Source organism: Empidonax traillii, unplaced genomic scaffold (assembly GCF_003031625.1).
Source record: "Empidonax traillii isolate 1590-97213 ecotype Southwest subspecies unplaced genomic scaffold, ASM303162v1 scaffold326:size758569, whole genome shotgun sequence".
Classification (NCBI taxonomy): Eukaryota; Metazoa; Chordata; class Aves; order Passeriformes; family Tyrannidae; genus Empidonax; species Empidonax traillii.
In genome coordinates, this window is record NW_020955519.1 from 138,035 (window position 1) to 150,966 (window position 12,932).

At 36.1% G+C, this 12,932-nt stretch overlaps 1 protein-coding gene across 3 annotated transcripts in view; it reads right to left on the reverse strand.

Annotated features, from left to right (window-relative positions):
* Positions 1 to 12,932, reverse strand: part of PDE10A (phosphodiesterase 10A) — a 358,019-nt gene that overhangs the window by 14,464 nt on the left and 330,623 nt on the right. For all 3 annotated transcript variants that reach the window (XM_027891692.1, XM_027891693.1, XM_027891694.1), the window contains exons 14-18: positions 12,767 to 12,909; positions 10,697 to 10,780; positions 7,364 to 7,514; positions 4,592 to 4,747; positions 1,238 to 1,410 (exon numbers count right to left, since the gene is read on the reverse strand). In XM_027891692.1, the coding sequence (XP_027747493.1) occupies positions 1,238 to 1,410; positions 4,592 to 4,747; positions 7,364 to 7,514; positions 10,697 to 10,780; positions 12,767 to 12,909 (707 nt within the window). The remainder of the gene's footprint in view (positions 1 to 1,237; positions 1,411 to 4,591; positions 4,748 to 7,363; positions 7,515 to 10,696; positions 10,781 to 12,766; positions 12,910 to 12,932) is intronic.

Below are 12,932 nucleotides of genomic sequence, written 5' to 3' on the forward strand. Positions count from 1 at the left end.
CTGCATCATTGTTAATAATACCTATTCCATGTAAAAAAGCATAGAGCTTGTTAACTTGCATGCAAGTGTGATGGAAGTAATTAAAACTGTACTAGCAAACAAATATGCTGGGGAAATACACAAATACACAATATAATCAATAGATAAATGGCAAAGCACAATTCCCCTGAGTTAAGATAGAGGATTCATCAGCCACATAAGGGTCAAATTTAGTTTTTCATTGCACATACAGTACTAACAACAAGTCTTAGATTTGTTGGCCACATTAAAAACTGATGCCTATCTTGTGGTTTTGAACTGAAAATGCCCTGAAGGGAGGTAAGATTATTAAAAATATAAACATAATAGAATATTCAATCACACACTAAATAGTTGTTATCTTATTAAAATTTCGTAAACCCTAAATTCAAGATTTCTGGTAAATTTCATTCTAAGATTTTCAGGAGCTGCAATGTCTTTGTCTTTTTAAGATGTTGAGGTTTATTATTATCTGATGTTTCAGTTTCATACTAGAATAGCTTTCTCAAAAGCTATTTTTCCTACAGGGCTATAATGATTTATTCAAAACTACTGGCAAAAGCCTGTAAAACTCCTCAAAAGAAGACCAAAGAACAAAAGTTTCTTTTGAAAAGAAAACAGAATCATGACTCACTCTTTCCTCATATTGCCTCCCTAATTTTTCCATTCATTAGATTAATGACAGGATCCACTTTCGAGTAAAGAATCTCTGAAGGTGCTTTAATGCAGCCTGTTATGAGATACATCTCTCATCCAGACTGCAGTTTTGCTTTTGTGGACAGTCATGTTTTTATGAATATGAATATATGCACTTTTGTATTTCTTAAATCTTAGAGCTATCTTAACTCCCAAATGTTGAGGTCTGACCACAGTTTCTCCCTAAAAAGAATGTTGACAGAATACTAAAAATATTGACATAAAAATAAAACAAACTAATTACTGCAGTAGGCTTTTTTCCCCAACACCTAACTGCTTATGCACTAAAGTTTCCTCTGCAAATTATCTGTCACTGAACTGAGCAGATAATATCCAAAGGCAGGGTCGATGCAAATATACACAACGGAAATCACTGTTATATATTTGGAATTATACACACTGCTGGTCTTAAAAATCACATATATAAGAAAACTACTGTTCAGAGACAATTAAAAAAAAAAAAAAAAAGGTTTAGCCCTCTAGATTAATGCCATAGGGATCTAATACTAGTTTGCAGATTTACCTGTGTGCTTGGTTCTTAAGGTTTAATGCTCCTGTCTGATGCAGCTCTTCAAGTTGTTTCCTATTTCCAAAATACAGGGCAAGGTCTGTGGCAATGATGGCTTTCCGGATGATCTCAAGTACTTGCTCATATTCACTGGAGCTCAGATTGGAGAAGACATTGTGCCCTTCCAGCTATGAAAAAGTAAAAAACCAATAAAAAGCACAAGCTCTAATTCTGAGATGATTTCAGTCTTCACCAGACAGGTTACAACGGTTTTGCAGCAGTTTACCCAATGACAAATTTTGATGTAAATTCAAATGTTGACAGCCTGAAATTCCCATTTTTATCTTTCCTTTTTAAATATTGCCTAGAATAAAACCTATGACTAAACCATTAATTTGTTTTTGGGACTGCTCCTTCTGAAGCCTAAAGGTATTACTAGAGAAAAATGCTAGCTTTTTCTTCTCTGATTTATAAGTATTACAGACACAGTGCCAGACAGTGTTAGCTTGGAAACTTGTGGACCAATCCTGGTCCAGAGTACTGTATGGTCAAGTTGGTAAACTGAGTGCCTGATTCACTTTAGCACAATTTTGATACTGCGTAACATGTAGTATGAATAAAGAAAAAAAGTTGAAAGTACTAAATAATTTTCCTAATGTTGCAAATGAAATGTGGCTGAAATTGATGCACTTTCTGACATAATTTTCCATACAGAAATAAAGTTAATTATTTTAAATATAGAAACATCTAGGGGGAAAAGCTGTTTTGTTCAGCCTTGAGTTGACTGATTCATAAACTAAAGACAATGATTTCCACTACGGAAGTTCTGGTAACACACCACTGTTGTCCCTTTTCAATTTCCTCTATATATTGCTGAGCATTTAACTGACAAGATCCATGCATTGTGATGGCTCAAGAAGCTATATCACATTTTGAAAAGTCAACACTATTCTCTAAGATTTGGAAAACAACTTGTCAAAAGTCTTCCTACTGTTCAGAGGAAGCAGAGAAAAATAAAAAAGAATGAGCCAGCCATGTCAAGGTGTGCATATTCAGAAACAGAAAATATTGTTAAAAATATATCAAATACAGATGCGTTTTGACATTTAATTGGCATTTGGGCTGAAGCTCATAAAAAGTTTCCCTGACTTTCATCAAGCATTTACATAATTTGCTCAAAATAAATCCTCTGCGGTACAATTAGGCCTGGTTTCTTTCACCATCCGGAACGTAAACATCACTTTCCAATATTTTTACTTAGACAAGTAGATTTGTTTGGAATAATGAATAGAAAATAAAATCCATCTATGTCTCAATGCTCCTCTGACAGATTCCTAAGTCACAGAATGTGGTGTTTTTTTTTAAAAAAAAAAAAAAAAAAGAGTTCAGAACCTTTTAACCTATCATTAACATTTTGGGAGCAAGAAATTACTACTATGGTTTTGGGGACCCTTTCCTCCCCAAGCTTTCTGTGTAATCCCTTGAGAACAAGATTTGTCCTAATTTGTCCTATTATTTAACTTATTCTAGATTCTACTCTTATGCTTTAGAAGCTGCACTCAGAAAGACCCCTGTGACAGCTTCTATTCATACTACTAGAAAAGAACTGATTCTGTTAGGTGCTGACAGAAGCTGCGGAGTTGTGAGCATGTCACTTAAGCTTTTGAGCAGTACATACAAAGCACAACTCCCAAGATTTTGTTCTTTCCCTGCTGAGCTAAAGCTAGTGAATAGAATCCTTCCAATTCCTAAGTATGATGTCCACTAGAACTGCAGGTGAATGAGCAAAGCAGCTCTAAAGTTTAAAGTACTTAAAAGTACTGTAGGTTCGTAACATAAAATTAAAACTCGTTCAGATAAACCCTGAAGAAGTTGTTGGGTTGGTTGGCTTTTTTCTAACAGTCCAGGAATTCAGTAAGGCTTTTTGATTCAAATGAAAAACAGAAAATTCAAAAGGCTGCTCTAATCTGCCTTTGCTGCTAATTACCTCCCATGGGGTGCTTTGGTAGCTGGTGTCTTGAATCCAATACATAGCCTTGACCACTTATCCCCCCCTTTCCTCACTCACACTAACAGCAAGCCTAGGGGGTAGCAGGGAAGCAAAAGCATTCCTTGCCTTCTTGGAAAATGGGACTTTCATTGATTACAACATTTCTGCCCAAAAAATGCAAAATGGTTTGGACAGGGAAATGATAATGACTGAGGAACATGCTCACTGCGCACGATGCACATGAGGAATGATCACTAAACATCTAATGCCATGCCACCACTGAAGGATTCAATTCTACCCTAAATGAAGGAACATTCAGAGATAAAGCTTCTATTCTGTGATTAAATGTGTATGATGCCTAAAATCATAATCACAAGATGTGCTTCTGAATACAGTAGAAATATGCATTTTTCCTAAAAGGTTAATAGGTATTTAAGAAAATAAATATATTTTCCTTGAAAGACCACAAAGAAAGGTTAACAATGAATTAGTGGCATAGTAGCATGGTAAGGCTGTGCATTGAGTGTCTGCACTGTAAATTAAAACCAGTCAGCACAAAAATATTATGGACTGGCAGTTGGTTTCATGAGTGAGAGTTCTCACTCTTCTAACTGAGCATGAAAAAATAAAAAAAATTTACTAATGAAAAAAACCCCTGTGTGTCAATAGCACACCTGGATTTCCCAAAATGTGTCTGAATGCTTTCTTGTAGTTTTGTCTTCATTAAACAGACACATGACCTCATATTAGGGGCTCTTTCACAGAATATTACCTTATTCATTTTTTTATTTCAAATTGCTGAGTAACAAAGAAGCACTGAATAACATAATGAAATACATTTACAATTTTCATGCGTGCAAAATTAACATTTACTCTTTCATGCCACACATTTAATGTTCACAGAATTTATTACAGCAGGTTTTCAAGCTTCTCATGTGAAAAAGCCTCAGTACTAGAGGGCTTTTTCAGAATTTCAGGATTGTTGAAGACTTTTTTGAAGTACAATGTGATGGAAATATCTAAGTGAGAAATTGATTTTTCATTTTCAAAGTTCCTATTCCACATGGTCACAGCAAAAAGTCTCACTGACCCAGAAGCTAAGATCTCCAGAGGAAGGCCATAAAGCAAGACCTTCAAATATACAATACTTTTTATAACCTCAAGATTTTGAGAAAGCTATGTTTTGCATGATTTTTGAATGTTTGAGTTGCTAATTGTAAAACCTGGTTTGCTGTAATAAATTTTTCATTCTTCTAAATGAGTACTGCAATCCAGAAACTAAATTAAGCATGCTTCAGAAAATCTACTGGGCAATGATGTGATTCCTGTTTTCACCACTGGACTCTACTGTACAGAAGATACAATTTCAATATTCCTACCTGCAGGATGGACACAGTCTGCGAGAAGTGGTGCTGTTCCATTGTTGACGTGGAATAGAGAGCAGCTAAGGGGTGATCAAATTTCTGAAGATAGCTGTTGCTGTAACCTCTGTGATCCAGGTCATGACACAGGCATGCAACTAAAAGACCTTTGCGCTACAAAAAAGAAGTTGACATAAGCATGAAAAGCAAGATGTATTTTCTGCCCCTAGATGTCACTCTCTACCCAAAATACTGTAGGAGCTGCACTATGCTTACACTGCTTTCAAAAAGCACATGGAGAGATATCCTTAAAATTGTGAGAAACATGACAGTGAGGATGTGCTGAATTAAAGTTCTTAACCCAACTGCAACTCAAGTCTTTTATAAATTATGCATTTAAAAACGATTGTTGCACAAGTACAAACTATTGAATGGACTCCTCTTCAGCAGAAATCTGCATTTTAAACAGAGTCTGGTCATCCACTGACTCTTCATCATGTTTATTAAAACAAAAAAAAGCACAGTTATTGGGTTAGAAGGAACATAAAGATGTATCATGTCCCAGTGAAGGCAGCTGCACCGAAGTTCAATCCTAGACCTGCTTCTGCAACACTCCTCAAAGACACTGACCAAGTCTCCCAGTTGAAATTTTTCCTAAGAAGTCACTAATGTGAGTCACAATTGCTACACAATGACAATTGCAAAAAAAGACAGTAACTGACTTTTCTTCATTTAATTAACCCTTTATATCCTGATGAAATGGAATCCCTGGAATCTCTCTTTTAACACACAAAACACATGAAGTCTTGCAAAAGGTTTTCACACGCAGGTGTGTTTTAAAAACAAATTAATTAATGTTTATGAATTTGTCACTATCAGAACAGAGTATCATGAAAATATCTTTATACACCTAAGAGCTGTGTCTTATAGCTGGTTCTGATGAGTGTTCAGTAAACAAGGGTAAAATGAGGCAGAAAAAGAATACTGATTAACCACCCATTACGTGAGCAACGTCCAACCTGTACACTGCACTAACAGACAAGAATCTGAGGAAAAATAGCAAACAATGATGTAACTAAAGACATTATTATACATATGCAATGTGCAGAAATAAGGTTGCAGCAACTGTAACTGTATTTCTGATTTTGAGACATTCACTTTTATTTAGAATGATTTCTTTTCAATATTGCAACTTGTGAAGTGCATTTCTAAGAAATGCATAAAAACCCCAGATGATGCAGCAGCCCATGTCCACACAGATCCTCAGGAGAAGTGGAACCCTTAGGAACATAACACACAGCTCTATCACTTGAAGTCATGCACTAACAAACTTGTCCCAGTCTCCAGGTCTCAGGAAGTCATTATTGTCAGTCCTTCAGGATTAGAAAGTGCCTAATGACAGTGCTCTTGATCTGGTACACATTGTCCCTGCTTGGATCCCAATTCTTTCACCACTGCAAACTGTTGAATCTATTTGTCTGTAGATCAGTGTCTCCCTTAGAGTGTTTTATACTTTTCTTTCCAACTCGTAGTCTACTGATTTTCATGTCACCATCCCTCACCTAAGACCAGCCCATCCTAGTTCCCCAAACTTTCCTTCAACAGTTTCCTATATTCTTGTTGGATTCCTCTGCAGTACCAAAAAAGGAGACTGTTCAAAAGAGCTGGTATATAGACTGGTATAAGACAAACAGATGAAGGCTGCCTGGACTTTCAGAGAGCAAAGACTGTTTCCGTCTCTCTTAACAGCTGTCTCTTTTGCTCTCCTTTCTTTCTCACTCTGCGCATTCAAAGAGATGAACTTACTACTTGGTTAGTACTGAATGTTTTGTAGATTTAAATATTCCCTGAGGCTCCTTTTCACAGACTTTGTTGTTAAAAGAATACTGATTTTTTTTTCAAACTTGTATAGTTTTGCCAACTTTCAGCATATGCCTGGCAAATGCCATTTTCATATTCCAGTGTCAATTTTTATGTCCCTGATTTACAGCAGGATAAAGTAGACCTTTTAAAGTGAAAGCTCACCAAATTTCATTTTACTCTTATACAGTGAACAAAACCTACTAGCATGTTTCCTTAAAAGAGCCAAACAATTTTGTCTGAAATTTCCCCAAATGAATCAGCTTGAGGAATTTAAGAGCTTGGAAAATTACAGCCCAAATGACTAGTATTTGTCAGTTATACACAACTCAAAACAGGTTCTCCCAGTCAGAAGTTTCATGTAACATTAATAAGAGACAGCACTCCCAGTTGTACTTACCATAAATCAGGAGAAAAACAATTGACAGTTCTTTATACTGTGTGTTAACAATCTAAGCCTTCCACTTTATTATTATATCTTTTCCAGTTGGTAATTTAATTTAAAGTTTGACTCTTCTCCTTTACTCACATATGTCAACCATCTCTGCAAACCTCATCCTCCTATTCAGGATCCCCCAGACTTCATAGGATCCAAGATCCAAGGTGTTTCCCTCCCTCAGAACAGATCCAACACAGTTTAATTATTAAAGACTGTGGTTGTAAGTGGGCAGTGAGAACCTCAAAATTTGGACATGGACTTACAGCAAATCTGCCACAGCTTTTTCAGGAGCAGACTTGAAAAATATGTCTAGAATTAGGAATCTGATTAATTCTCCTTCCTCAGGCTCTCTACTCACATCCATTCCTCTATGGGGACCTTGACATACACTCTCCCCAAGCTGACAAAAAAACTCTAGCATAGAAAACGTACTTGTATGAGAGTTGATAGCTCTGATGAGGTGTAGTAACTGATACCATCCTGTCACCTACCTCTAGATCAGTGAAAAGCCCCTGGTTGTTCTGTAGTATGGCATACATGCAATGTGCAACGGTAACTGCATGCTTCCAGTTGTGGTAGGGCACACGGCGATAATTCTTCTTTACAGACATAGTAAATCGGCACAGCTTTTCAAGTTCAAAGCTAGAAAGAAATTAATTTGGTCAGAGACAAGAGATATGAACAGGAAAAACAACCAACAGAGGAGAAAAGATGCTCTTTGATTTACTTTTCTTGCTAGGATTGACTCTCACTGTGGATGGCTCATTGAATGACATCAAGAGTCATGCATAGAATCACAGAAGCAACTGGGTTGGAAAAGACCTCCAAGATCATCAAGCCCAACCCTTGATCCAACACCACCGCGGTTATTAGACCATGGCACTCAGTGCCACATCCAGTCTCATCTTAAAAACCTCCAGAGACAGTGAATCCACCACGTCCAAGGCAGCCCATTCCAATATTTGATCACTCTCTCTGTAAAAAATTTCTTCCTAATATTCAACATAAACCTCCCCTGGCAGAGCTTGAGACCATGCCCTCTTGTCCTACTGCTAGTTCCTGGGAGAAGAGACCAACCCCCACCTGGCTGCAACCTCCTTTCAGGTAGTTGTAGAGAGTGATGAGGTCTGCCCTGAGCCTCCTCGAGTGTGGATACCTGACAATGATCTTAGTTTAATCTGTTAAGGAACATAAATCATGCTACCCAGATCAGTCAACACAATTACATAACCTTCCCTGCTCCCAGAAACTTAAAAAGTAATTTTTTAAAATCGTTTCTTGAACTTGAAAAATAGTGAAACTCTGCATGTAATGGACAATTTGAAAATATGATTTGTGATGAAAATAGAAAATTCAGGTTTTTTTAAGCAAAGGACACAGAAGAAATCAACCTGTTCAAATAGAAATGCTCCAATGTTGAAATTGGGAAAAAAGGAAGACATTCTTTTTCAGATACTTTTAGATTTTTTTTTTCCAGTTTGGCCAAACAGAACAGAAATTCACATTTCACTGTTTATTCACTTTTCACCAAACAACACTTCGTTAAGTAACTTCCAGTCAACCATATAAATGCCCCAAAACTATAGCAATTAGGGGATTATTTCTTGCAAGATTTTCTGATATATTTTTGCTTTTAATATAGAAAAGCAAAATTAATTTAGGAACAAGAGTATTTTCACTGAGGTAATAATAAAAAGTAATAAAGTCGTCATTATGTTTGGCTCATCAAATATGTGCTCATCAAAAACACCTTTGAGATAGTTCACATGTAGTATCAGAGTTCTGCATAGCCTTTACTAGACTTCATCTACCAGTGCTCCTTTGAAAGGAAAGCTAAATACCTTTTTGTTTAGGTAGGAACAGGATAGGAAATCAGATAGGAAATTCAGGCACAGATTAGGTATCAGGTAAAATTTTCTAAAATACCTCCTCTGAGCTGCACGGGGTGAAGAAGGAAAATTAAACCTGAGTCCAGAATTTAACTGCAGATGTCGCAGTCCCAGGTCATTGACTCTTTATCTGATCTGATTAAAAAGATCAGTTTTCCCTTGATCTCATTTTTTCCCCTGTTACTGGGGTTTGACTTCCTTTTACGTTCCATGTTTTGATAATTTCTTGGGTATATCAGGAACGAGGTGCTAATGTTGTAGTTTCGCAGTACATGAGAGCTGAGAAAAAAAAGCTGAACATCTCCAAGCTATACGTAAAAATGTAAACATATCTATTGCGTGGAGCCAATTCTATAGAAATACATAGTTGTATAGCTGTATGCTGAGCGAGGTCATTATTATTCTTATCCTTAGTCAGACATTAGTAAAACCAGAGGCATATTGCCTTTCAAAAAGTTTTAGGCTTTCTTTTTTTTAATTCTAGAAAGTCGGAAGTTCTAGAACAATTGATAGAACTATTGTTTAAAGTAGTACATCATAATTCAGAATATCACAATAGTAACTTCCATTTACATCCAATATCAATTCAATGGTCAACGTACATAACAAAACCATTATAGCTAAAGGGAAAACCAGTGTCAATGATGCCTCAACATAGAATACTATTACTTCCTCCAGTGATGCATTTTGTATACTTGATCGAAGCAGTAAAATATTATGTCTTCAGAGGAGCAAAAAAATATAATGAGTATTATAGACTTTTGTTTGAAATACTCTCTGGACTCTACAATTACACATTTTATAGGTACATACTTAAAGACACAGCCTTACTCCTTAATATACTAAAAATCAAATTTTTGTCTTAAAATATTTGTAATTGTTTCAAAGGGTTGAGAAGTTTTGTTCTTTCAGAAATTAAATACAAGTCCAGTCCAAACAGTCTCCTTTTCAAATATTTTCCTCATTTTTGTTTCTTTATATGTGAAAGCTGAGACCCATTTGAAAAACATCAAGTAGGTATTATTTTTTTCTCACTGAAGTCACACTTTGAAAGGAAGAGACTGGGAGTCAGAGAGGGAAGAGAACAGAACCTAGCTGAAAATCTGAGCCCCTATCCTGCATCCACAGCCATTCAGTCAAGAATGGAAACAATCTAACTGCACTGAGCACTAGAGAACTGTATTTAGAACAGTCACTCACTTTGCAGCATTGAGGAAGACAGAAAGACCCACCCAGTTAGTAAGATAAAATGAAGTACCAGCAAATATTTCCCAAATGTTGCTCCCTTTTGTAAGGAGATACTTCCCCTTTCAATTGACTACCTACAGATTTTTTTCCATAATTCTGAGTAGTTCCCTTCTTTAAGTAATGGGACATACTCAGCCAAGAGACTACTGATCTTAGTAAGGATAATGGACACTGAAGGGAAAATAAATGAAGCATTTAATTTGAAAATAATTCACTTCCATAATTAACGCACAACTACACAAATAACTGATTCATTTAGCATGATAAGATCTAACTTTGGTTTATTTTTACCATAAACTCTATTAATTTCAGCAACTATATATTTGAAAACTCAGTATTAACAATCCTCTCCTTTTTGTCAAGAATGCCTTTAATATCTTCACCATCTTCTATCTGAAAAGTAATCTCATCTCAGAACCAAATAATGCTTCTATATTTTGGAAGGATCACTGTTTGAATGATATCATGAGTTCTTTAACCTGACTGTTCCCAGATTTTATTAACTGAAGACCAAGAGGCTGGGACAGGAGATCCAGCTTGCTTATTACATCCCTGTACAGAATAAACATAGTACATAAATGTCAAAGAAAATAGACCTTGAATTAGGAAATAATTATCTCAAAAATTATTAATAATAAACCCCCACAGAAATAACACAATTAAAGCAATAAACCATATACTTCATACCAGGCTGTCCCACAGGACTGGTGAACCATGTAGACAAAAATGGCAGGCCAGACATCCTCATATGGACTGATATCAAAATGGTATCTAAGAAGAAAATTTCAGCTTAGTAAAGACAAACACCTTTTCATTCTTACTAAAAGCAGGTGAAAATGACTCGGTAATGCATACGCAGCAACATTCACTTGTTTCTGAATACACACAGAATACTGAATTTATAGGCTGTATTTTACAGTAACATTAAGTTATATATTTCTGCTAAGGTCAATGGAACCATGCTCATAGGATCATAGAATCATTTAATCATTTAGGCTGGAAAACACCCTTATGATAGCGTCCAACTGATTTGCTTTGTTTAGTTAACAGAAACATAAATTTTTATTTAAGGATTCACTTTTTAAGTAATTGACAAAAAATCTCAGGGATTATGAGGGTTTTACAGGCCCTCCTAAAGCATTCTTTTCTCCCAGGAATTGTAAACAAGGTGTCTCTAATAATATATTTACTGGCCTTCTTTTTCAATAATTTCTGTCACAAATTGTGTGAGACTTGCTTTAATTTTGATAGAGGAAAAAACTAGTTTTTACTGGCTAATAGAAATCAAGACAAAACTTAAAAAATTAAACATTCAATAACACATTTTTTATGTTTCATTAGCTGAAGACTTCTCCTCTCTCCTGATATCAATATTTGGGCCTAATATTAGGGACTTGGGACAGCAGGACTGTTTGTCCCTGGATTTCTTAACCCTTTCCCTGTGCCTTCTGTGCTTCAAGCCCTCTATTTCCTCTCCCTGGAACTCAGCTAACCACTTGCATGTAATGTGGCATAATGAACAGCACAGCAGGTGTGAGACAGCAGAAGGTAGCTGAATTGCTTGGGAAATGCTTAAATGTATTCAGATTGCTTGAACTAGGGGATGATAATATAATTTAGAATGAAATCTGTCATCTTTACAAGTAAAATTCATTTTTTATGAGGAGGTGGGTTATATAATATCACCTAACAAAGCACAAGAAATTGTATTGCAAAGAATAAGCAATCCTGCAAGCTGCTAATACTCTGAAATTAAAGTAAATCACTTCAGCATGTAATGAACTTTAACTATAAGCATTCCCTGTTAAGCACAGGCTCACGTGCTTTGTTCGCTCACAGCTACAGTGCTCAGTGCTGAACACAACTGAACAAGTCTGGAGATTTGATTTACAGAGACAACTTAGATTTTGTGACTCAGTAGCTGACTTCAGGCACCTGGTCACTAAAGCAGAATTTACTGTCCTGGACCAGAAAGACTGACTAAAAAATATGATGACTCACGTTGTTAGCATTGAGTGGGCACTGACAATAAAATACAGATAGAAGTACATCTTCAGCACATGGCAGATACTGAAGAGCTGAAATTAACTGAATTATATCAGAGAAACACTAAGAGGCTGGATGGGAAGTCCTCCTCTAAATTTAGGTTGCAACTCTAAACCCTAGCACTTGGGATTCATAATCCTGAATTATCATTTTCCCCTCCTTCAAGAAGCACAAGCAGATGTACACACACATACACACTCAAAACTCACAAAAAAAACAAACACCCCCTACACCATCTACCAACCCAAACCCAAAAAACAGAACATTCTAGGAACAAGCTAGGATGCATGTATTTTATTCTAAATCATATCCAAGGGGATGACATCATGCATTTGGTCTTAAATACTGATGTTCCAAGTTCAGCCTCCTCTCTGGCTTTAATCTGACAGTGACTTGGGACTATCAGAAGGAAGCTCAATTCTACAAATCCTAGGTAACAACTAATGATTAAAGCAACTACCATACCTATCCATGCCTGTGGAAAATGCTGCCATTCTGAGAAGATATTATTTTATATATTTGAAAGATAAATTTCGTTCACAGGTCATTAAGTATAACTAAGAAAGCTAGAGATTAAACTCCATGATATTTTGATAATTCAATAATAAAAGTGCTTCCTACAAAACACTCCACTACAAATAGGAAAAAAACCCTGTCTTTTTACCAGCCTGATACAAGATACCATTGTAGCTATATAAGAAAAATACTTACAGCTCAATTTCTTTATAAATATGTGGAGGCAGTGTACAGTGCATGAGGTTTTGCCACTCTTCCGCTGTACAAACACTATGGTATGATAGCTTCTCCATTGTTACACGATAAATACACTCTGAATGACGAATTCTGTGGTACATCTGAAAAAGGGAAGTCATTATGA